The sequence below is a fragment of the Leptinotarsa decemlineata genome, unplaced genomic scaffold (genome assembly GCF_025532065.1).
Source record: "Leptinotarsa decemlineata unplaced genomic scaffold, Ldec_3_MD MMD2_P_RNA_scaffold_12, whole genome shotgun sequence".
In the NCBI taxonomy this organism is placed as follows: Eukaryota; Metazoa; Arthropoda; class Insecta; order Coleoptera; family Chrysomelidae; genus Leptinotarsa; species Leptinotarsa decemlineata.
In genome coordinates, this window is record NW_027412526.1 from 7,075,841 (window position 1) to 7,102,001 (window position 26,161).

Here is a 26,161-nt window from a genome sequence, read left to right on the forward strand (position 1 = left end):
TAGTTATTTATGTATCAAGGGAATTAGGAGGGCCTTAATTACCGATGGCAAAGTTTGCGTCCCGAGGGCCTCTGGCCCGAGGGACAGCAATTGCCTGAGGTTATTAAGGCTCATTAATTCCCGTGGTACATAGATAATTTTATTTCTGACCGATTTCAATAAAATTTTGTTCATTTTTGAAACGGAAAAATGTACCAATTCATTACCTTCCCGGTATATTTGAATCAGGTACCGTTGATTATAGTAGAGTTTTCTTGTTGCTAGGTTGTTGCTATGTTATTTGTTTATGAACAGAACTTTGTTATCAAGCTGTGTTTGCGGTGAAAACGTGTTTTCTACCCCAAATATAATGGAGGATATTTTGAAAAAAGCTGAACAAGCAAGAGAATCATTAATTCCATCGAAAAGTGAAGCCGTATACCAAAAAGAATACAAAATATATCTGGACTGGCTGACACGGAAAAATGTTATGCCAAAAGATGTCACTGAAACTGTATTTCTGGCATATTTTCAAGAACTGGTAAGGAAGTTTCTATGTTTTTCGGTAGATTTGGTAGTAATTGTGTTTATTCGTTTCAGTCAGAAACGTATAGTCCGAATTCTTTATGGACTAAATGGTCAATGCTAAAATCGATGGTGACTATACATGAGAAACGAGATATCACCAAGTTCAATGAACTACAGGCTTTTTTGAAACGGAAGAGTAAGAGTTATAAGCCGAAAAAGTCTGCTGTTTTATCTCCTAAAGATGTTATCAGATTCCTAAAGGACGCTCCTAATGATATTCATTTATTGCATAAGGTAATTTTTTTCTTATTTTCTTTTTTGTGTGTATTTATTTCCTTTTTTTGTTATAGGTTGTTTTGATTATGGGTTATTTTGGAGGATGCAGAAGTCAGGAACTTTTGAATATGAAGATATCGGATATAGAGGACCGGAATTCCGTTATGGTAGTGAACGTACCGGAAAGTAAAACTGGTGTATCGAAGAAATTTACAGTTGTGGATGAAAAAGAGTTCTCCACTTTGCCTTTATTAAGACTTTATATGTCTTTGCGTCCTAAAGGTATTGAACGATTTTTTTTGAGCTTCCGACAAAATAAATGTACATCTCAGCCAATTGGAAAAAACATGTTTGGGAAAATCCCCAGCAAAATCGCAATGTATTTAGGATTGCCAAACTCATCTTCCTATACGGGACATTGCCTTCGTCGCACTTCTGCTACTGCTCTAGCCAATGCAGGAGCAACTATGACTAACTTAAAAAGACACGGAGGTCGGAAAAGTTCCACGGTGGCGGAGGGGTATTTGGAAGATAGCATCGAATTGAGAAATAAAACGGCGCGTATGTTATCTACTTTGTCATCAGAAGAGGCAGGTACCTCGACTGTAGTGAACAGAAGCTCTAGCCATACAAAAGAAGAAATTGTTTCCAGTGGCGGAAGTAATTTTCAGGGAACATTTCAAAATTGTACATTTATTATTTGTAATGACGTGAATAAATAAAATATGGTTCAGTTTTCATTTCTATTTATTTTTACTTGTGAAAGGTAGAGGGAATTATAAAATCTATAATGTCCCAAGGGAGTTATGACCCTCTTTATTGATAGCGTAACTATGACGATATAAGCTCATAATATCCCGGTCAGAAATAATAGTTATTTATGTATCAAGGGAATTAGGAGGGCCTCAATTACCGATGGCAAAGTTTGCGTCCCGAGGGCCTCTGGCCCGAGGGACAGCAATTGCCTGAGGTTATTAAGGCTCATTAATTCCCGTGGTACATAGATAATTTTATTTCTGACCGATTTCAATAAAATTTTGTTCATTTTTGAAACGGAAAAATGTACCAATTCATTACCTTCCCGGTATATTTGAATCAGGTACCGTTGATTATAGTAGAGTTTTCTTGTTGCTAGGTTGTTGCTATGTTATTTGTTTATAAACAGAACTTTGTTATCAAGCTGTGTTTGCGGTGAAAACGTGTTTTCTACCCCAAATATAATGGAGGATATTTTGAAAAAAGCTGAACAAGCAAGAGAATCATTAATTCCATCGAAAAGTGAAGCCGTATACCAAAAAGAATACAAGATATATCTGGACTGGCTGACACGGAAAAATGTTATGCCAAAAGATGTCACTGAAAGGTAGAGGGAATTATAAAATCTATAATGTCCCAAGGGAGTTATGACCCTCTTTATTGATAGCGTAACTATGACGATATAAGCTTATAATATCCCGGTCAGAAATAAACAAATTAACGATGCAATGGTTTGACAACTTTCACAACTGCAAAAATAGCTAAGTCAAATCAAGTTGAACAGAACGCCTGCTAGATCTGGGCTCCAATACGTATTGTCTCGCATGCAGACATTCAACTTTACAATCGTGTGTTATTTGACTCCGGTTGCTTGTTTTCCTTTTTGGAGTTCCTGCCAATAATTGGTTGGTTGAGAACCCCTGTTCTAGATCCAAAATTTTTCATGTTTCAATACGAATGTAATCAACAATTGATGAAATTCGCTAATTGATCAAAATATCGAAGTGAATAGATTATGAAAAACATTTAATATAATCTTTATAGAATAATTAACAAATTGTTCATTATGTACATAAATTATGTCAAAAATCAATAATTCATTCAACATTGTCAAGTACTGAAACATACTTGAATAAATCAGTTCTTCAATATATACAGATTGAATGGTACACAAGATGATTCAAAATTCAGACTGGAGAATACCTGAGAGGCTAATCCTCAACCAGCAGGAAAAATTTTAATTTGTGTGTAATCGTAATTATAGCACTTTTTCAAACTCACTAATCACTATCTATCAATTTCATCTTTCTCATTCATTATTCTACTATTCGTAGTAACCCAAAGACTTCAATTGATTTAAATCATCTTGTATGGAACATTCAATCATCTAAACTCACGTTGATAAAAACAATAAATAGAATGTTATAAAACAACAGACTCATTTCTCATCTGCATCACCACTCAGGATATCTTGAATTTCTTGTAAACTCTTTCCCGTCGTTTCCGGCAACAACTTGTAGACGAAGACAGCAGAAATGAAGCAGCATACTCCGAAGAATCCGAAAGAAATCGATTTGCCCGAATCACCGAGCATATCAATGACGGCTCCGAAATAGTTCGTCAAGAAAAAACCCAAAACCCAGCAACCTGAAGCTGTGACTGTAGAAGCCGCCGATTTGATGTTTCCAGGAAACAGTTCTCCCATTACAGCCCAAGGAAGAGGCCCGAAACCAAGACAATAGGTCACGATGAAGAGCACCAAACTGGCTATCGGCAGCCAAGATAGGTTGGAAACGTTACTGTGCTGAATGTCCTTCAGAAAGAAGAAGTACGCCATTGCTGCTTGCGCCAGAGTCATGCCGATACCTGAGAGGATCAGCAGGAACCTCTTTCCTCTTTTCTCCACAAGCAAGGGGGTCGCCCCACTGGAAATCACCTGGACTATTCCAATGAGGATAGTGCAAATTTCTGGCGCCAAAGATACCCCCGCATCTGTAAAGACGTCCTGAGCGTAGAAGAGGATGATATTAATACCGCTCAACTGCTGCCAAATGACCAAACTGACTGACAGAAACAATGCCTTGGTCAATCCCTTGGACTTGAAGATATCGAAGAAGCTTGCCTTATTTTTCTGGTCGGCTTCGGCTTGAATTCGCACAATCTCTATTTCTTTCTGCACAGCGTTTTTACTCTTTCCTCTCAGCTTTATCAAGGCCTCTTCCGCGGCTTCGTTTTCGTTATTTTGGATCAGATAGTACGGACTCTCGGGGATGAAGAAGAAGAATAGGACGATGAAGAGCGCTGGAGGTACCAGAAGAACAATGTTGAATGATGATATGGATATGTATGGACCCAAAGCGTAGGAGAAGAGAATGCCCAAAACTATGAACAGCTGCATGAAAGAACCCAGGGTGCCTCTCGTTTCGTCATCTGAGATTTCTCCGATGTACATGGGCAGAGCTGTGAAGATTATTCCTACGCCCAATCCACAAAGGAACCTGGACAAGTAGAAGTGGTAGACGGTGTCTGCGACAATATTAGTCACAAAGGCCAGAAGGAATGGTATTGCTCCTATGAGGAGGGTCTTTTTCCTGCCGATTCTGTCGACGATGAATCCTGCTATGAAGGGACCAAAGGCTGCTGCGAGAGGTAAGAAAGATCCGACCCATCCTTCTTCAGGTTTCGTCAAGAGGTGGTCCAACGGGTTTCCATCTAGTTGCTTTAGTTTAGGTATTTCCGGAGACGTCCAACCGAATGATAGGCCGCAGGTGAAGGCTGCCAAGTTTCCTGAAACAAAGTAGAAAACTTAGTTTGTACACTATTCCAGGTATTACTGATTTGAAAGAAAAAGTATGACTTCTCTTACAGAGACGTAACTCAATAGGATCTATAAAAGACTTCGGTCATGAAAGATAAATGAATCCAACTGTTTACAAAGCATACAAAATAAATCAATATTCCTTTTCTCTCAAAAAATCAGTTTTTTTTGTCTGACCTAGAGATTGCGGTAGTTTGAAAAAGTACACAATCTATGAAACATATGTTTCAAGTTTGAAGATGCTGCGTTCTATAGTATTTGTTTGACAGCCATCAATAGAGAAAATTTTTGGTGAATTTAGCTCAACTAATATAAAAGCTGAACTGGATTCTATTCTGGATAAGTCGGTGCCTTCGTTTATAGCAGTAAAATAATAAGTAGCAGAGTTTAAACGAAGCTGTACGAGCCGCCAAGGCAAGCATCGCAGTGGTCGACGAAATGGGGTGACGACTCCAGAAACGGTGAAGGAAATACACAAAGTGATACTGAATGATCGTTGACTGAAAGTGAGCGAGCTATGATCTCTCAAAAGTGTGCGGTTGGAATATGATATTTAAGCAAAGATTAGCAAAGAAAATTCAGTTCTCTATTACGTTTTGTTTTTTATCACATGCTTTTTCAGGATAATATTTATGATTTGCAATTGCTTCAAATAAACCAATCATAATATGTAATGTATTATTTAGTTTCTTTCGTTACCACTTATAACTGTTCTTATTACAGATATGATACTTTGGATTCAAGTAACTAAATACATCCAAATGAGAGGGACAGTTTATAAACAGAATCATTAGTTCATCTTTGATGAAGTGAATGAGTTTATTTGATTTATAAAAATAGAAGCGTTTCAATGAAAAATGCCTCTCTTCAAAGGAAAACAATGTATTTCTCATACGGAGATATTTAAATAATGTTCCAAGTAAACATATCATTCTTTCGAAATCCAAAACAGTTCTGCTTCGAAATTAATTTTGCTCAGACTAAAGAATGCATACTATTTGGAATAATGATTCAAATTCAACTTGAGGGAATATGTTTCTCAGTTTAAAAAAATATTTCTCCATGAATATAGGAGAGCAAGATTTCTTTGAATCGAGATGATGTTCTTTTTTGAGATTTTTATTTTCACTGTGTAGGACCTCTATTCATGGATCAAAATTCAACAGCGGATCTGTATTTGAATATTCTGGAGACTTCTGTTGATCCTCTCATCACTGAAATCGTCGAAGCGAATCCTATTGAATTCGATATGAATATTAATTGAAACGATTGGGATACTACTTTTGCCTGTCGTTGGATTAATCGTCTGGCCCGCTCGCCAGATTTGACACCTTTGGACTTTTTTATGGAACTATTTGAAGTAAAAGGTGTACGAAACTGAAGCAGCTTCAATATTGGATTTACCAGTTTTCACCCCTCTAGTATTCATGAGATTTTTTTCAGATTGTGTAAAGTGGATATTCCTAAAATGTCAAAAAACGAGAGATTCTTTGTTGAAGATGTCTCTTGTATAGTCCAATTATTCTTTAATAAATGCTGTCACACGTAGATCCCAAGAATGAAAAGAATTATTAGAGTCATTCAAACGTTTATTATTCTATTATGAAACTTGTGCAGCTCTTGACGATGCTATTTTTAAACTATGTGTAGAATTACGTGATGACCTTCGTCAAGTCTATTCAAATAAGGTTGATAATGTTTTCACCCTCGTCGAACAATATCTACTTGAATATTCGATAAACGAGAGAGCTGAAATGTGGAGATAATCTTAATTGGACATTTCTATCATCCAAGTAATCGATGATCGTGGAATACTTCCACGACACATGAATTATCTCAATAGAAATAGGCCTTTGACCTTCAGTTACAAAAACGAGTGATACAGATTTCCCAATCAATTTATTAGGCAGCAGTTTATCATTAAAATGACTTGAGAATATAACGAAGATCAAAATTACCTTTTCGAATTCCAAATAATATATCGTTTTCACATTAGTTTGTTATGTACTTGTGACATCAAAGCCTGTTTTGGATTTCAAATCCGAAATGCATCAGATCTGCAACCCGATGATGGTGATAATAAATTATCTGAGTTTGATAAATATATCGTCTTCATGATCTTGAGGCGGATTTTCACCAAACGGACAAAACCACAAAAAAACAGCAACTCTGTCGATTTCGACAAAACAAAAACTTGAGCTGTCAAAATAAGAAACATTTTGAAGACTTTGTGTCACGAGCGACTGTTTTTGTCAACAACGAAATGTCCCGTTGGCAGCCGGAAAGATCAAAAAGTTTCGGTTTTTTGTCTGTGTTTTTGTAAACAGAGTTCGCTACAGAGAAAAAGATCGGCGACAACAACAAGCAGTTATTCAGATATAACATATATCTGCGATTTGTATTCTGTTTGGAAATGTTTGGCCCCAGTTCATTTAACAAGTTCCCACATTCGTGATTGGACGTTCTTCGAAAATTCCATAATTTAGATATATATATATATATATATATATATATATATATATATATATATATATATATATATATATATATATATATAAATATAAATATTATCTGTTTTTATTGTGAAGAAAGATTTTATTGTTCAGAACAGTTGGAAATTGAGTAACTATCGACTATGAAATTTTTTTAAACAGTTTCTGTCTTTCAACAAACATATATGCACTTGGCACTTATTACAGTAAACAAGTGTTATTTCCTTGCACCCTTCCAATTTACATCTTGAGTTATATTTGTTTTTATCATATTCCGCAATATGTTGATATCCATCATATCTAGAATCCTTCAGAGGCCTAGACTAATATCTGTTTCTTTGAGATCTATGAGAATAAATAATCACGTGATACTAGTTACATATACTCGCTACATCGCCATGACATGACAACACATGATTGAATTCAGAACTTCTAACAACGATCCTAGAGCGCGCTACTTGTATAAGTTGATCGTTGTGGGTGTATCCTACACGGTACAAAAGCAGCAACGTCGTTCGTCTTAAATATTTTGTGATTTGATGCTGCAGAAACTGATGTACCTGGGTAGGTACAATTCCAGTGAAAAGGTGAAAAAGTATGTGAAACATATTTGTAGAAAAAAAAACAAACCTTGCATGTTCATTATGAATGCAATTGTATCATAATTTAATATACACATGTTTTGTTAGAGTCAATCTGGGTATTGGCAGATGGATAGTATTACACGGTTCTGTCTTGTGTTGTGGATTCAATGTGTATCTGGAGAATCAATGTTATATCTTCGAAAATGAAAATGTTGAAAAGAGTGAGGATTCGGTATCTAACGAAAAGTTGTCTACAGCTATCCCTATGGTTTACCCACATAAAAGCCGCAAAGATCTCTTTTGCAACACGAAGACCTGATTCAATAGTTGTTCACTACAGAGTCCCCAAAATGCAATGCCATACCTTAGATAAGACTCTACTAAGGCAAAGTAAGTCGATCTAGCAGTGAATATATCAAGTTTATTGGAGACAATTCTGACAGCAAGTGATCCTGAAGCCAATTTTGTGCATAAAGATGTGATATGTTCTTTATATTTCAAGTTATTGTCAATATACAAACCTAAAAATTCAGTGCAAGTCGTTTCTTTCATCTTAATACCATCTGATAGCAAGTTGTCATAGCTAAACTTGAAGTTTACAATTTTGGTCTTGTCTACGTTGAAGGAGAGTGAATTAGAATCATACTACTGTTTGACTTCTTCTAAATCTAATGATATCATTTGTTTCAAGTTGTTAGTATTTTTTTCATGCTATAACAATGTAGTATCATCGGAAAAAATTGTGAATGACCCTACAATATCGACTGTAGCAAGATCGTTGATGTATAATAGGAATAAAATGGGTCCTAGAACAATACTGCAAAGATGGTCTAATCTGAGCTCCATAAAGCATCAAAAGTTGCTGACATGTGTATAGTTTTCTAGTTCAGAACAGTGTTCCAAGCTTTTGAGAAGCAGTTTTTGCAATTGCAGCATAATGCCATTTTAACCCCCAACAAACTTGTCGAAACAGAATGCGGAATTGTCTGACGTGACATTATTATATCCGGTTCGGAAACATTTATCTTCTTGGAGAAAACCGATGCCTGGGTTTTTGTGGCATTGAATCCTTTCCTTTTTATGAATTCCTACAGTATCTGAGATGGGTCACCTGAGAGTTACATTCAAATTATTTCGGGGGTTTTCAGATGGTGGTTAAACCTCGTTGAATAACTTATTATTATGAGTGCTAATGATTTTTACATTTCTAAATATGTGATATTTCTAGAACATACAAGCAAGAAAGAGCTAGTACTTTCATATTGGCAAATAATGGGCTACATGATTCTCTCCGACTTTTATTTAATAATGTACTGAGGAATTTTTTCTACTATACAAATAATTTCTGAGCTGATGTTTTTTGAATTCGCAATTTTTGAAATCTTGTTTCATTTTTTTGATTACTTCATTATTCAGACGCCGGCATGTCAAGTTGATGAAAAATTCATAGCTGGAAATATAATAAAATAATGAGAATGACTATTGATTATTTCAATGTTTCAGTTTTGTAACATGTTTATTATGCGATAGGCATTTATTTTGTTGGTGAGGTCGAATCATAATGGAAAACGGATGTTCATCAATGTCACTACCGATTTAACATTCCAACAAATTTTATGATGGATCTAACAGTTCCTTTATATCTGAACTGAGAACGACTACTCATTTCAATTGAAAACATTTTTATCGAAACTACTTTGCAATATTTTGACGTGTTATGCTGCTTACAAGCAATATACTCGAAAAAATTCGTAAATAAATCATGAATATTATTGATTTATCAATCGATATGTATTTTCTGATACTGTTCCTGCGGAAGTTTAATTTGAATAGTTTGTATATTGTTAATCTTGTTTATTTAATTTTATACTATGTTTGTGTATATTTGTGTCTCTAGAATTCTAGAAACCTCTGCGCATTAATGTTTTCCTCAAAAAAGAAAGGACTAATAATTCATTCGTTCAATATCCCACACCAGACGTTGATTTTTTGGGAATACTGACTTTTACAGTTTATTACCCAGTTAGGATTATCCGCTGCCCAATAGCAACAATTCTGTGATGACACTGTAGTGAAAGTGGCTTCGTCGGTATATAAAATATTTTTTAGGAAATTTCTATTGTTTAAATATTCTCCTTGGGCCCATAAACAATATTCCAGGCGTTTTGCTTCGTCGCCTTCTTGAAATGTGTGTGTAATAATTTTGGCTTGAAGGGTTTAATATTCTTCGCCTTGAGATATCTCCGAATAGTTTCCCATGGAATATTCAAATCTAAAGTGGCATTCCTTATACTGGCATTAGGATTATTTCCGAAATAATCTAAAATGATTTGATCATTCCTGTCATTCCTGTTTCGTCTTTGTATAGTATCATTTTTGATACTGCACCAGTGTCATTGAATATTTTATTTATTTTATTTACCGTACCGCAGCTAATACGAGGACGATCTGGATGTCTCTCATTAAATACTCTACAAACCTCTCTAGCACTTCTAACGTCATATCCCGAAAGGCGTACAATTTCAATTTTCTCTCTTACGCTCAATCTTGCAGCCATGACACGAAATAATTCGAAAAACTGTAAGGTGAATATTATTGACAATAAATAGTACATTCAAATTTTCCACAAGTGTTGTGAAATATCATTTCCATGGCAACTACGTTTTAAATTGAAATATTAGGTCTTAGTTTTAGTTCATTCGGGTGAAAACTTGAATGTAATTGCGTTATTTTCATTAAAAATATTTACGCTATTTTTTTTTCATCTGGCGGCACTTTATTGTTGAAATCATAAAAAAAATATTCTCATAGCTATATCTGTTGATATAGGGTGTTTTTGTGACTGATAGCTGTGTGAGTTTTCGAATTTTTGAGTTGTCATAACTTTGTTATTAATGAATATTTTTTCATGAAATTTTGGTCACACCTATTTAGAGGCACTCTGAATCCAGTGGCGTAGTGATTTTTTTCAAATGAAAAATCGCTAATAAAAAATCCCGATTCTCGACTAAGAAAAAAAGATCGTTGTATGCCCTGAAACTTTAATAAACATTTCGAATGTTGTCCCAAGGTAGACCTTTTAATACTTGACATTTCAAAAAAAAATAATAATATCGGTTTACAACTTCAAATTTTACGGGGGTGTTTCCATTAAAAATGGGTCACACTGTATAAATTGTGAGAGTTCTATACGACAATTTCCTAATTGTTGAGATTTCACAGTCTTCGAAAAATACTTGATTGGAGAGTTGAATGGTTTGATGAAAATACTTTTCTGAACATGCTTGTGTAGATAGTGTGAAGGTTTTGAAATGTTTTCATATATTCCAGCCCATCCAAAAAATGAGACTTCTCTGTTTGGGCCACCCTGTATGAATTTTAAGAGATGAAAGAACACTTATTACTTTTATTGTTTAAGAATGTTACTATCGAAATAATGCGTCTTTTTTGAGAGTAATGAAGTTAGTCTCCATGGTTAATTTTGTTTTTCTTTCTCTCAAAAAATATGATGAAATAAGCTTGTTGATTTTCACTTTTTTCTGTAGAGGGATTCACAAACAACTTCTTATTATTGATAAATATTCACAATTCAACATCCCTTCTAGAAGTTCACTGTCTAGCTTAAATTAAAAAAAAAACTCAAAAATTCTAACCTGCACATGCCGCCAAATACAGGAACAGTCTTCGAGGAGCACTGGCACTCAACATGTTGGAAGAAATGCGTACCGACTCACGGGCCGCATCAAAAGTGGTCTCCGGCAGCAAAGCAGCTTCTTTTTCGTCCCCCGCCACCTCTTCGTACTTGTAATCGTCCTTGTTCGCCATTTTTCTGCAATCATCAGGAGGATTATCAAAAGCCGTTTTTTCGTTCACTAACCGATAGGTATGTTTATGTATTTAGATAGTTTTCAGTCTCGGAGACATCGGTTGAATGAGTTTTTTGTTGAGAATATAGTTTTTTTGAATTTCTTTTTCATGTTTACGGAGAAAAAAACACTTTTTCACTTGAATGATCATTATTCTCGTTGTGTAATCCACAATTTCTGAAACTACCTTCAGATAATGATGCTGTGTGTGTGTGGTTTAAATTTTTTGGCTTTGGGAGAATCAATTAGCCAGACTGTTTCAATAAAAAAACTATTTGAAAGTAACATTGAGTAGTAGCTCAAACATAGATTTTTTTCCCTCGTTTTTTGCTTTTTGAATTTTCATTTCTGTTTGTTTTTCTATGTATTTTTTCTTTTCTTTTTTTTTTCTTTTTTTCGTTTTTGCATTTTCATTTCATTTTTTTGTCTTTTTTCTCTTTGAATAAGTGGTTTTTCTTAATTTGTTTTATATTTTTGTTTCCCCTAATTTTTTTGTTATTATTTTTTTCTTTTTATTATTTTATATGGATTGTTATTTTTTTTATTTTTTCAATGCGTTTGTACATAATATGATTCAATTTCTGCTTACATTTGAATATATTGTTAGTAGTACTATAACTATATTTACAATCAATCATTCATTCTTCAATTTTGCATCTTATTAGATGATTGTATAATAATTTGTATATATTTCTGTCAAATTTTATTAAAACAACGGTAAAAATAAAATAAAAACAACAATAAAAATTAATTGGCACTCCAGGGCGACTTCATTGATTCCAGTGGCGCATTTGCTTTTTCAGCTGCAGGAAAACCCGCAAAAACCTGCAGCACCACATCGCCTGAAGATCTTGATCAAACAAAATGTAGGGTGTCTCCAGAGGCTCCAATAAATTCAATGCATCGCCAGAACACTTCGTGACACGACTGTTGTTTGAAGTTCTCTCTCTCTCTCTCTATTTTAGATGGTCGTTGCTTCCTATCTTCAGGCGCATATGACCAATGCTCCTCCTGTTGGTCGGGGGGCGCAGCGGTCTTGCACAAAGCAATGCTGCCACCCATTTTTTTCTAACTTTATATATAAAAAACAATTTCATTTTTTGAATCGCCTCCTACTTGGGAGATCTTTTGGTAATTTTTCACATATATAGCCCCCTTTACGTGGTTATCCGAACCACCCCGGCCTGGATACCGGCGTGAATAAAGGAAGCCACTTATTCATCACTTTTTCAGACACTCCACATTTCAATTTCAATACAACACAACACAAAACGGAGCCCCACGATAGCACATGGCATCCGCGTACCTTCTTTGTGGACGGACGTTATCAGCACGTCCGTCCACTACCACGGCCACCACGGAACTCGTTGTTTGAAGTTAACATACAATTTAAGTTTATTTGAAAAAAGATATTATGTAATTTCAATTCAGAGTAAAGGGTATTTATACTGTGGATGTGGTGCGAACACTCCAACATGATGTGATTGTGATCGCCATAACGTCCACATGAGCATAGAGGATTATCTGTTAATCCAATTTTGAATTTATAAGCTGGGTAGATAGCGTGATTTGATCGTAAACGGTTTATTGTATTTATGTATTTTCTGTCGCTCTCTCAGTAATAGTTTTCATTGCCTGAATTACAAATTATACAGTGCTTCTCTTCAATGTCCCCCGCTCTTTTATTTTTTGAACCAATCAACTAGAAAAATTGAAATTTGGGATAATGAAATTATTGCATGAATGAAATGGTTTAGACTTTCACGGCTGAGGTTTCCAGTGTCATTGCTTTTTGAGTTTGAAAGCCGTGGATTTTTGAAATTTCTTCCTGACGTTTCGCTGGCGCGAGTGGATAGCTTCTTCAGAGGTTTAACCATCATGGTTTGCTGTCCGATGACTACCTTTTAGGCTTCGTAAAGCGTATTTATGCCTTGTCAGGTAATCAGTTGTATTTGTATCTGTATTTGTACCTGTATTTATACCTGTATTTGTACATGTACTTGTACCTGCACTTGGACCTGCACTTGTACCTGTACTCGTACCTACACTTGAACCTGGAACATTAACAATCTTGCTGCCTGTTGTCCTGTTCGTTATTACAGAATTTTTTAAAATGGGGTTCCATATTCGATTGAGGTTCACCGCTTCTTCTTTTCTGTTGAAATTCTCCGTGTGTTTGTGGATCTCTATTGCCTCCCGTACCAGTCGGCTATAGTATCCCTGGTTGGGAGCAATTAGTTCTGTGATTTCAAATAAAATTATATGGTCTCATCAACTAAGTGTGTGATCTGCCACAGCTGACTTGTCCATTTGGTTAGGCCTAACCAAAAGAGAGGAGTCATCTCAACTCTAAAGAAAAGGGCTCGGAGTATATGTGAACCAGAACATCTGGAGAGGGAACTGGAATACCTTGAAGTGACCTAGAGATCGAATGGATACAGTGCCTCCGAGACCAGAAAAGCCATGAAACCACGGTTCAGAAAGCGAAAAAGGATCAGATGGTTGCACGCGCATATCTACCGTTTATCCCTATGGTCACGGACAGAATTGGAAAACTATTGGGAAAACACGACATCGAAACAGTCTTCAAACCCACGAGGAAGATACAACAAAGCCTCAGGTCGGCTAAAGACAAAAGAGACCCATTATCATCAGCAGGGGTCTATCGCATACCGTGCACTTGTGGAAAGGTATATATCGGAACCACCAAACGATCCATGGGAACAAGACTAAAAGAGCATAGAAGAAACTGCAGACTAGGCCAAACGGACAAGTCAGCTGTGGCAGAACACGAACTTAGTGAAGGAGACCACATAATTTTGTTTGAAAACACAGAACTAATAGCCCCCAACCAGGGATACCATAGCCGACTGGTACGGGAGACGCTTTATGAAGCCTAAAAGGTAGTCATCGGACAGCAAACTTTGATGGTTAAACCTCTGAAGAAGCTAGACTTTCAAAAATCCACGGCTTTCAAACTCGAAAAGCAATGATACTGGAATGCATGAATACTTAATTTTGAAGTGAATGTGACAGATGAAACTTTCAAGATGGCGACTGGGCGCCATCTGGGGAAAAAATTGAATGAAAAGGGGATCTTGTGACACATATTTTTGAAGCTCCTGACGAATACTTCATAACCCTAGAATATGAAGTCAATATCTTCATTTACTACAAAATGGCGGAACTTTTAATAATTGCCTGAATACATTGACGTTTAACTACAAACTGTAAGGTACTAAGCGTGAGGTCAGTTCAGAAAATGCTCGAAATGCTTACCTTAAACTTCTTGACATATGAACAGCCTATACGATATTTCACGCCGAAAATTTTCCAACACAGTATCATCAATATCGCTACAAATATTTATTATTCTCTGCTGTGATATCCAATATTGAAGCAGGCTCAGTTTCGTACACCTTTTGCTTCAATTAGCCCCATAAAAAAGTCGAAAGGTGTCAAATCTGGCGAGCGGGCTGGCCATTCTGTAGGACCTTGACGGTTAATCCAACGGCCGCGAAAAGTAGTATCCAAATAGTTTCTTACTTGTCTGGAGTAATGTGTTGGTGCTCCATCTTGTTGGAATACAATGTCCATATCGAATTCATTAGGATTCGCTTCGACGATTTCAGTGATGAGAGGGTCAACAGTAGTTTCCAGCATATTCAAATACAGTTCCCCTGTTGAATTTCGATCAATGAATAGAGGTCCTATAATATGGTTTCCCAATAGTCCTGCCAAAATGTCAATTTTTTCTGGATATTGGGTATATGTTTCCCGGAAATCGTGAGCGTTGATGTCACTCCAATAACAGCAACATTGCTGTTTGAAAACATGTACATTCGCCACTAAACAAATATTGTGGGGATAGGTAGAATGCCTTGCAATGGTTTCCGTCATGATTTCACAGAATTCTGTTCTTCGATCAGGATCATCTTCAGTTAATTGGTTTACTATTTTAATTTTGTATGGACGATACCTATTCCTCTTGAAAAGTCTCCACAGAGTAGAAGGAGACACCCCACAAACATTTGCGATGGAATAAGTAGACTGTTCAGGATTTACTACCATCTCACCAATTATTTGCACTTGCTGTTCTTCCGGAATGGACGGATGACCTGGAGGCTTTTTGTTATGTACACTACCGGTAGTTGTAAATTTGGATACAAGTTTCCTCAAATATTTTCTACAAATAGGACGATTTGGAAAACATGCATTGAAAATCCTGTCGGTCTCATGAAAGTTAAGGGTCGCACCGTAAATAAATATCGCTTCAATCTTTTCTTCCATTGCGCGAGAATTGATCATTATTGAAATTGTTGACGTGGTATACCTTTCTGCTAGTAAAACCGTAAAATAAATAAGAATATTTCGACTGAACAATGATGTTCATTGTCGTATTGATATTTTTTGACGTTTTTATAAACAAAAATTAACTTTACAAACCTTATCGGGTTGTTGGAATTGCCATATGGCAAATAAAAAGGAATATTTCTAAAAATATCTATATTTGATGTGTGTCTTCAGGAAATTATTAAATGTTCCGCCATTTTTTAGTAGGTAAATGAGTTATTGAAACTGTGGCTTGATAACAGACTCATGATTGTAAATGTGGAGAAAACGAATTTTCTTCCTTTCAGTTGCAATGCATCTAATGCCTGTCCTTATGACAACCTCAATATTCTGACTACACAAAACCATACAATAACAATTCAGTCTATTAAACAATCGAAATACTTAGGTGTATATAATGACACACATCTAAAATGGGATTACCACATCAGATATATTATAAAAAAACTCCAAACAGTCCTCTACAGATTTCTGAAAATATATTTACCTTTCAACGAACTGAAACATTTATATACGGCCCTTGTTGAGAGTCATTTTTACGATATGCAATAACTGCTTGGGGATCAGCTCTACGTGTACATTTGAAACCTCTGGAAACGTTACAGAAAAGATTCCTCAAAGTCATAATGTCACAAAATCGGCGATTTCCAACAGAGCGTTTGTATAAAGAGTGTGGAAACTTGGATGTGCGACAGTTGTTTTCTTTCAGTACAAGCGTGAAATACCATTTTAGTTCAAACAAAGCAAAATCTCGTGATCACCCATACTCTACACGTCACTGCGAAAAATTAACATACCCCGTGATACTGAAAAAGTCAATCTCACAAAGAGCTCACTCCTTTATAGCCATTAAACTTCATAATAGCATACCAGAAGATATAAAAAATATTAAATCTCCAGCATTATTCAAAAAAAAAATTGAAAACATTTTTGTTAACAGCTGGTAGGAAATTTACTCAAAATTCATTATCTTAAATTCGATATTTCTCTTATATTTGTGTGTAATTTTATTCAGTGTACTGTCTATATTATATTTGTGTAGTACTGAATGTATATATGTTCAGTTGATATAAACTAGTCATAGGTATATTTTATTTGAAATGTGTAAAAAAAAAGTCATATCTATGTGTATATGTGTAAGCTATGTGTAGATTGTTATTTTTATTGCGAAACAAGTGTGTTACACTTATCGCTTTCCTACTTTTTTCACGTTTTCTGTAATGTCTATTTTATATATTGATGTGAATTTAAATCATTTTCATTGTAATGTGAATAAATTCATTATTATTATTATTGATATATATTGACTTCATATTCTAGGGTTATGAAGTATCCGTCAGGAGCTTCAAAATGATGTGTCACAAGACCTCCCCTTTCCATTTCATTGTTTTTTCCCAGATGGCGGCCCGGTCATGCATCAATTTTATTATCCAAAATATCAATTTTTTGAAGGGGGGGACATTAAAGAAATGCACTGCATAAAAACATAATATAATAATAGAAAATATATACAGGATGTTTCTTAACTGCGGCAATAAACTTCTTAGGGTGATTTGATGAGTCATTTTAAGAAAAGGGTTCTTATGAAAATGTCCAAAGTTGCTTCGTTTCTGAGATACAGGGCGTTGAAGTTTAACAAAAAAGGTATTTATAAAATATCATAAATATCCTTAAACTAATTTCGTTGAAATTTGCTACAGTAAAGTTATTTGAAGTGATAACATTCACCTAATTTTTTTTGACAGACTTCGCATTTCAGTAGTCTAGTACAAACAATGTTATTGATTTCTACTAACAAAATAACCTGAAGACAGAAAATGATGCCTCTCATTCCTCATTTTCATGTTTAAAAAATTGATCGATCAAAAACAGTTCAAATGCACTGACGACTTATTCTTCAGTTCAATCATCGTTATCTTTTCAAAAACAACGTACTAATGATAATTATATCTTAATGGAAATATATGATACCTATTGAAGTGGTTAGGTTGGGAATAATAAGCTTATTTGAACAGATAATATCAAATATTCCATCCAACAATCAGTCTTTGGAATATTACAATAATAATAACTGATGATGATAATTCAGTAGAAATTATTTATTGCAGTTGGAAATGAGCATATGACTTAATCAGTTCAAAATCGATGAGATGATGATCTGATTTGAATAATTATCGCAATATTTGAAACAAAAAAGTATTGCCTCACAAATATTGGAAAATGAAATGTATAATAATTTTCCACGTCATTCATCATATGTCTTAAAAATGAATGTTCAACAGGTTGTCATGTCAGAGCTTTATTTATCGGTTACCAAAAGATACCAGGGTAGTATGAGAAGTTTATAAGAGTTCAATTCCTAAAAATATTCCATTCGTTGAAAGAATATGTTTTAAGGTTTGAAAACGGAGACGTCAGAAGATCCGTTTTTGAACAGATTATCATGTTTTAAAATTTTATTCTTGTGGTTAGTTTTGGTTGCGCTTTTGTCTACATATATATAGAAAAACAAAATAAATCAGAAAAATGAATAAAGCCTATTGATCCATATTTATGTCAAATGCCTTGGAAAAGCAACAGAAAAAAAATTATTCTTCCCATCTGAAAATAGAAAGGACCGTTGAGTTACAAGAGAAACAGCGTGCGGCTTTCGGAAAGACAATAAATAAATAAGACAAATATCACTCCTCACATTTCATTAGTTCGGACTTCTATTGTCTAATCGGGTGATAACTGGCCTTATTCCTCAGAGATATCTGACTATTCATAGGTCATTCGAGTGCTTTCACCTATCTCCTCTTCCCCATTGGTTTTAGCGGGAGCTGACCGCTTGGCGGGAGTTGGTTGTGTTCCGCTTGATTAGAGGTTTCCATATGTTACGTATCTCTACGCTGGCTTGGCTGAATGCGTTGTTGGACAACATATATACAGTTTCTTTGAATTATCTCCTAAACCTCCTCCTTGTGGATGATTCCAGTTTGAGCCCACTTGATGTTATGTTGATGAGTCCAAACATGCTCTGCTCTTCCTGATTTGCTGATTTCTTCTCGCTGTGTGTGTTTCTTGTGCTCGGCACAAGAAACACACACAATAGCCAATATATATATATATGTTGGCTACTTCAATGTGATGGTAGAACAGGCTTCAGTTGAAAGACAGCAAGAGCTCCACAAGGAAGAGAAGCCGCAACAACCAGTACTTGTACTTTCCTACATCAGAGGATTGTTGGAAAGGATAAGAAGGATTGGGTCCAGGTATAACATCAAAACCTGTTTCAGATCTGGGAACACTATCCGTAGCAGCCTCACGAAAAACCAGGCCACCAAACGCGGACTGCGATACCCTGCGATTGCGGAGGATCATGAATCGGTGAAACAGAGGGGCCATTAGAAGTTCGCATTGTCGAGCACAAGAAACACACACAGCAAGGAGAAACCAGCAAATCAGGTATAGCAGAGCATGTTTGGACCCATCAACATAACATCAAGCAACGAGAAAAGCATTCTTGGTAGTAGAACGAGAACCTTCCATACAAATAAGAAACGCCAATGAATGTAAAAAAGGGAAAAAGCAAATAGCAAATGCAGGTTGTGGTCAGCATAGATATTCCAAATGTAGCATCTTAGATCACGGAAAATGCATTTGCAAACTTTCTCATTCACAACCAGCTACATACAATTAAAATTCCAAAAATAATGATGATAAAGGTTTTTGTGATGAATCATTCCCTTTATAGTCGATAAACGAAACTAATTTCAATGGAACACTGGGAGTGTGGTGAATGGTTGAAAGCCCCATTAATACACATTTTCAATTCAATTATCAAATCTAATCCATTTCCGCCTATCTGGAAAACATCCATAATAATACCTTTACATAAATCTGGCAATAAAATGGATGTTGAAAACTGTAGGGCTAGATAGCCCTACTGTGGGACTAGACCTCTTCAACGCCTTCAATATTCGTAACTGTGTTACGCAAATATCGAAATGTGGAGGTGCATCATCTTGCTGGAATATCATTTCGTTTTCCAATAAATTGCCATAATTTTTCAAAAATTGAGTAACCTCATAACTGTCTCAGTTCTTCCACGTTGCAAATATTGTTTTTTCTCTATATCCATGTAAAAAAAGCGATTTATTTCCAGAAGTACCCAGTTACAGCAAATTCTATTATATATGAAATATTCGTATACGTAGAATTTCAAAAGAGGAATGAAAAATTGAGTATATAATACAAAAAATTTCATATCATACAATGTAGCAGTCCTGACATATTATCAAAAGTGATTGTGGATACATGATACCAAGGCGTTCAGAGAGTCGAAATGAATATCGCAATGTTCACAGATTTTATTGAAGCTATTACACATAAAATTCAATGGTGATCGTACATTCGTGCGTGATGCTTCGCAATAGAATTTCAGATTGCGTCGACCTTCACTTCTTGGTACCAAGAAATTGATCTCGGGTAAAAGAACCGTACTGTCAATATTGTTGTTTAGTTATTTATGCAGGAATTTTATACCAAGGACAACTCTCCTATTTTCCAAAGATGTCATATCAAATCGTGTCAACAAAATGTTATGATCGATGCCTCTCGTGGGGTATTGACCATCAACTTTTAGACATAAGTATTTTAGGAACTTCTTTGCACGCTCTCAATTGATATTTTTTGGTAGTTGTGAACTGGATTCTATAACACAGAGCCATACTCTAACTTAGATCTGGCTTACGCAAAATATAGCAATTTTAAGGTAGCAATACTTCTGAAGTTTTTGCCATTTCTGTAAATGAATCCAAGCATCCTATTTGCATCAGCGTCATATTCCTTATATGTGTCGCAAATGTTAATTTACTGTCGTATGTTATACCAAGATCTTTTATCTCACGTACGTGGTTGATTGTAGTATTGTTGATTGAATAATCTTACATTGAAGTTCGCTTTTTTGTTGTAAATGATATTATTTTACATTTGGATACGTTCAATTGTAGTTTCATTACATCTCATTCATGTTGTAGACGTTGACAGTTAGTAATGTCGTCGATTTTATAATATAGTTTCAAGTCGTCTATAAATTGTAGGCTAGCAATATTCAAAAAGGTTGCCAAGTGATTAATAAAAATAAAAGAGGTCCAAGATTACAACCTTGTGGTACCCCAGAAGTAACTACGCACTTAGCCGATTTGAAAGATTCATATTCGACGAATTGTTGTCTGTTAACTAGATATGATTCAATTAGACTAAGCAGTTGGTTAGAGAGTCCCAATTTTGTCAATTTGCTGGAGAGAACGTAATGGTCTATTTGATCGAAGGCTTTTCAAAAGTTTAAATGAACAACATCAACTTGTTTTTGCTTGCCCAGGTACGTACAGAGATATTGATTTGAACATGTAAGATTTGTCATACATAATCTTTGTTGTACGAAACCATGCTAAATAGAAGAAATAACTTTTTGAATATGGGAGTACATAACATTTTGCACACATATCTCGAAGAGTTTAGAAAAGTTACATAAAATTGAAATTGCCACTATCGCTAGAGTCGCCTTTTTTTAATATCGGAGAAATTCCAGTCGATTTTCACTGCTCAGGGAAGGCACAAGTTAATAAAATTAAGTTGGATATGCCTATTAGAGGTATAGAGAGAACGTCGATACAGTCCTTTATCACAAGACTAGGCACATTGTCAACGCTTGCGTCAACGTGAATGTTATCATAGATAACTGGAGTTACTGGAGTGATGTCAATCCTTATTTGATTATATGTGGATCGTGGCACTGACTATTGAAGTATTGACATGTCTGTTTATGGGTGACAGTAAACTTCAATTTTCATTGGGTCTTTTTGTATATGTTCTTTCCAGAATTAAAAAAAAAACACACATTCAAATCCCAAAATTTCAAAATGATCACTTTAGTATTCACAATAACTTTCATGCACGCAGAGCAATCTTCACTGGATGTTTTGGCAGAATTTTACATCAGTGCTGAGCACCACCGTTGAAAACGATTTCATTTATTTCTTACAGAGTATGCAAGATATCAATAATGGCAAAAAATGCATGATGAGCTGATACAATCCTCATTCAAACTCGCCGTTGAAACGATACTTTATTTCATCTGTAGTTATCAATTTTGATCAAACCAACGCAACTTTTGTTTGTGTTTTCTCTCACCCCTTCTTCTCATGGGCTAAACTCCGTTGGAGTTGCCAACGTTAGAGTTTGGCCCATGAAAAATTTGAGAAATACTCAGAAATGTCACTGAAGAATGTATGTATGAAATATATTTTACTTTTTGAGAACTTATTTGAGCTCCTTCTCGAAATCTACTGATTTTTTCAAAGGACAAAACACGAGCACTACAGGAAAATCCTTAAGGCGCTCTTAGAGCGGTGCTTGTGCGAATAACAGTAGATTTGATGATTTCCGAGCTTCAAGTCAATACTGAATATTTTAGGTTGGAACAAACAAGTTTGATAAAATGTTATATTCACTTAGCTATTAGTAGAATCTAAAGTTCTTCCAACCCCAATCATCTTCAAAACTATTGAAAATTTTTTATTCATTTCTTCGTTTTTTTTATATTCAACAATTAAATTGATGAGATAAAACTTCAAAGAGCTTTTTGAACATCCACAATAGTCACTAATATCCTACGAATACTATAATCTATAACTCACTTCGAAAATTTTTCGTGATCAATCACTGTATTACTGCGGGATTCAACTAATGTGAACCGAAATCTGTGTAATAAAAACCATTACAGATTTTATGATTAGGTAATTTCAAGTGGATTCGTGATAAAATATATTGAAGTGTTTCAGGTCCACATAAAGAACCCTTGAATATGATGAAACCAAGACCCGTGCCACTTGCAGCATTTTTTTTATTAAACTGTTATAACAGTTATATCCTGTAACAGGATAGTTTTCCTTCTCGAACAAACTATATCTGTCTAGGTATTTTGGATGATCTATATGCTTTGTATAATAATGACTAATCTATTGTAGTTTTGACACTGTTGAACAAAGAAAGAATTTCAAAACTAATTAATGCAGGTCATTGTGTGATTTTCACTATGAAGGGTTTTACAAAAACCGCGACACGTGTTTCGCTATACAATAGCTTCCTCAAGCGTGAACTAAAAGTTACTTCTAGATTACAACTTTTTTATACTCTAACATATTACCTACTCGTATGCCTACCTTCTTATGGATGAATCTACCTTGTTTTTCTTAATGTTAATTTTAATGTGCATGCCTGAGTTGATGTTGGTTTTGAAAGCAGTATTTACATCTTTGCTGTGCAGATAATCTGAAATATTTGAAGTGGGTTGGCCTAAGAAGGTTGAGGTTCTATAACTTTTATCCTCTCCTCTGCGAATTGAGTGAACTTCCTCCAAAGCTTGGCTGTGTAACTTTTTTGATAATAAAGAATGTATTAGACTGCTTTCGCAATAGTCGTCTAATACATCGAAGCAGTCTAATACATTCTTCATCATCAGCCAAGCTTTGAAGAGAAGAGAATGAACATTATAGAACGTCAACCTACTTAGGCCAACCCACTACAAATATTTCACATTTTCTGCGCAGCAAAGGTGTAGATATTGCTTTCAAAACCAACAACTTAGGCATGCACCTGGCGGGGTGGCTGACTTTGTTCATCTTTCACTGCCTGATCCACTGTGCATGCTGTTTCCGGCAAGGGCTTTGGCTTGGGATGTGGAAGTTGAGCAAGCCGGCCATCGGATGCCTGCTGCCACTTAACCCCGCTGGATAAGGGAATGACAGATTCACTTTTGGTTCTGATATTCCCTAACTGAATGGCATCCCAAAGAAGACTCAATCCTAAGGTGTGTGTATCCGTGCCGAGAGGATGAATGACACTGAGCTCATCAGCTGTCTCTATGGAACCTTCGAGATACCGGGCGCCCTCTCGTCGTAGCATCGCCTTGTCACGGTAATGCGGGGCTCTGCCGTGATTGACCGTATTTCCCTAGCTGCTGTGTCTACAGCGGAGATGGATGTCGATTTTACGACTCCAACTGACTTCCCTGTAAATTTAGATCAGGAGCGAGAGCTTCTCAACTCTCCAAATCTTAATCCATCAACTGAACTTAAAAAAATGTTCGGTGGTGGAGCCAGGAAGCGACTGAGTCCTCTACTCAAGAGTGGGGTACCTTAAGAAACCGCCTTGCACCAAATTGTTGAGCGGAGTACGCAGAATCTGTCTCAAGTGGAGGAACAAACCCCCATGAACAGGTTTACACTCAAGTGATGATTCACCAGAACTAGAGGCGAAAAAGCACTGCACGGTTGAATCTAAGGCATCGTCTGGTGTAGCTGACGTGCAAAAAACCCTCATATGGAAAGGTTGTCACGGGTACCAAGGTGGGAATCTTGCACCTTGACTATCCGACTACCTCATTAACAATGAAACAGCAGTGCATATAATTTGTACCTGCCCCGCTGGGGACCGGATCAGGGTTTTAGAGTTCGGCAGAGCCGTACTCTTACCATATGATCTGTAAGGCCACTCACCATAGAAACTAATCGGCTTCGTTGAGAAGCTGGGTTCTCTTGGTCGAATATGAATAGGTGTGAGCCACAATAAACTCTTGCAGGTTACGGTGGAGAGTCGAATAGACCCACTCACTTTGGAGCTAACCTAACCTTACCTAACCTAGGCATGCACATTAGAAATAACAAAGATGAAAGTTCAGTTTAAGAAAAATCGGGAGTGTATAAATTATCATGTGGGTCCTGTCCGATGTTTCATATAGGTCAAACTGGAATAACGTTCAAAGCCCGCATAAAGGAACACAAGAATAGTTTCCAGAATGGAAAAATAAATTCCACATATGTAAGTCATTTAATCATAGAGGGACATGAGTTCAACCATGAATACAAGTCCCTCCATTTCCAGAAGAAAGGTTTGAAACTTAACCTGTTGGTGAGTATGGAAATAAACAAATTCAAAAACTCTCGATATCTTATCGAGATGATCGATATGATCAAACTGTATTGAATAATTCGCCATTATTGAATCTGTTCATTTCCAGGTAAAAATAGTTATGTGTATCTACGGTACTTTCGAAAAATTTCTTCATACCACTTCATACCACAAAACTCAGGTAACGCTTGACGAAGTGTATGCGTGGTGTCAAAGAAATAAACTTATTTTAAACCATGGGAAAACGGTTTTTATGAACTTTAACCTTAGGAGGCCATTAACACCTAGCTGTGATTTTGCTCTATCTGAAACAACTAAGTTCCTTGGCACCTTTATAGACAGCAAGTTAACATGGGAACCACACATTGACCACGTCTGCAAGCTGCTTAATAAAGCTTATTTTGCCATTTTACAGCTTAAAGACACAATTGCCAAACAGGGTCTTGTAAGTGTGTACTATGCATTAGCTTATTCACATATTTCATTGAATATATTAACCTGGGGACGATCGAGTCATTTACAGCGCGTTTTTGTTTCTCAGAAAAGATTACTGAGACTGATTTTCAATATAAATCGCTTAGATAGCTGTAAAGAAACTTTTATAAATAATAATATTTTTACGGTACCTAGCATTTACATCTATAAATGTACGATACACGACATAAAAAATTATTGTCGATACCTGGGCATAAAACAGCTGCATTCAAAAACTCTCTATACTATAACTGTATTATTTTGTATAACTGTGTTCCTCAGCCTATGAAAGAAATGACGTTATCTTCATTTAAAAATGAAATAAAAAAATATTTGATGCTGAATGCTTTTTATAGTATAGATGAGTTTATAAATAGAAATAAATGACCTGTCAAAGGGAAAACAGGAGGAATGAGGAATCTAAATTATTTCCTCATTGTGTAAACTTTTTGTGTAGTGTAAGTATTTTGTTTTATCCCATATACACCTGACAAATATTTTGTTTTGTCTCATATACACCTGTTTTTTTTGTGAAATTGACAAGTATAAGTTATATTATACAATCATATTTGTAAATATGTTCATGTGTGTAAATGTGATGATTCAGTTTTTATTCATTTTGTTACATGACTCTACATTTATTTGTGACATTTGTGATATTTATTTGTGTGTGATATTTAAGTGACGTGCCAAATATACACTATTGTATCAAATATTGGTAAATAAATATTCTATTCTATAGTTAATTAATTCATACCTGACCTTTTCAGGTAGATTCAGTCATTAGAAAGTAGGCATACGAGTAGGTAATGTATGTACTATATGTATGTATAAAATACATACATATAGTATTAAATGTTTGCAATTAGAAGTAACTTTTAGTTTACGCTTGAGGAAGCTATTGTGTAGCGAAACACGTGTCGCGGTTTTTGTGAAACCCTTCAAAGTGAAAATCACAAAATAAAATGCATTAATTAGTTTCAATATGGATTTTCATCAAGTATTGGCAATTTGTTTGAAGGTGGTTGACAATGTTTCGTGGTGTATTTCATCAGTTCTGACTTCCATTGTCTAATATAA

General features: G+C 35.5%; 2 protein-coding genes across 4 annotated transcripts in view; one reads left to right on the forward strand and one right to left on the reverse strand.

The window, feature by feature from the left end:
* On the forward strand, positions 1–2,440 carry LOC141481602 (uncharacterized). The gene is made up of 3 exons (XM_074173371.1): positions 1–520; positions 580–801; positions 858–2,440. The coding sequence occupies exons 1-3, from the start codon at positions 287–289 to the stop codon at positions 1,503–1,505; spliced, it is 1,104 nt and encodes a 367-aa protein (XP_074029472.1). The 5' UTR covers positions 1–286; the 3' UTR covers positions 1,506–2,440.
* A 108-nt stretch (positions 2,441–2,548) lies between these two features.
* LOC111503390 (facilitated trehalose transporter Tret1) overlaps positions 2,549–26,161 on the reverse strand; it is a 35,827-nt gene continuing 12,214 nt past the window's right edge. For 2 of the 3 annotated variants that reach the window (XM_074173361.1, XM_074173351.1), the window contains exons 2-3: positions 11,087–11,262; positions 2,549–4,326 (exon numbers count right to left, since the gene is read on the reverse strand). In XM_074173361.1, coding sequence (XP_074029462.1) covers positions 2,978–4,326; positions 11,087–11,258 — 1,521 coding nt within the window. In that variant the 5' untranslated portion in view covers positions 11,259–11,262 and the 3' untranslated portion in view covers positions 2,549–2,977. Of the gene's footprint in view, positions 4,327–11,086; positions 11,263–22,335; positions 22,481–26,161 lie in introns of those variants that run through there. The other variant, XM_074173356.1, reaches the window with a different exon arrangement.

Bases quoted from the DNA above. Each gene is read 5' to 3' on its own strand.
- LOC141481602 (XM_074173371.1), top strand. From the start codon at position 287: ATGAACAGAACTTTGTTATCAAGCTGTGTTTGCGGTGAAAACGTGTTT. The intron at 521-579 runs GTAAGGAAGTTT...TATTCGTTTCAG, and splicing joins TGGCATATTTTCAAGAACTG to TCAGAAACGTATAGTCCGAA. The intron at 802-857 runs GTAATTTTTTTC...TTTTTGTTATAG, and splicing joins ATATTCATTTATTGCATAAG to GTTGTTTTGATTATGGGTTA.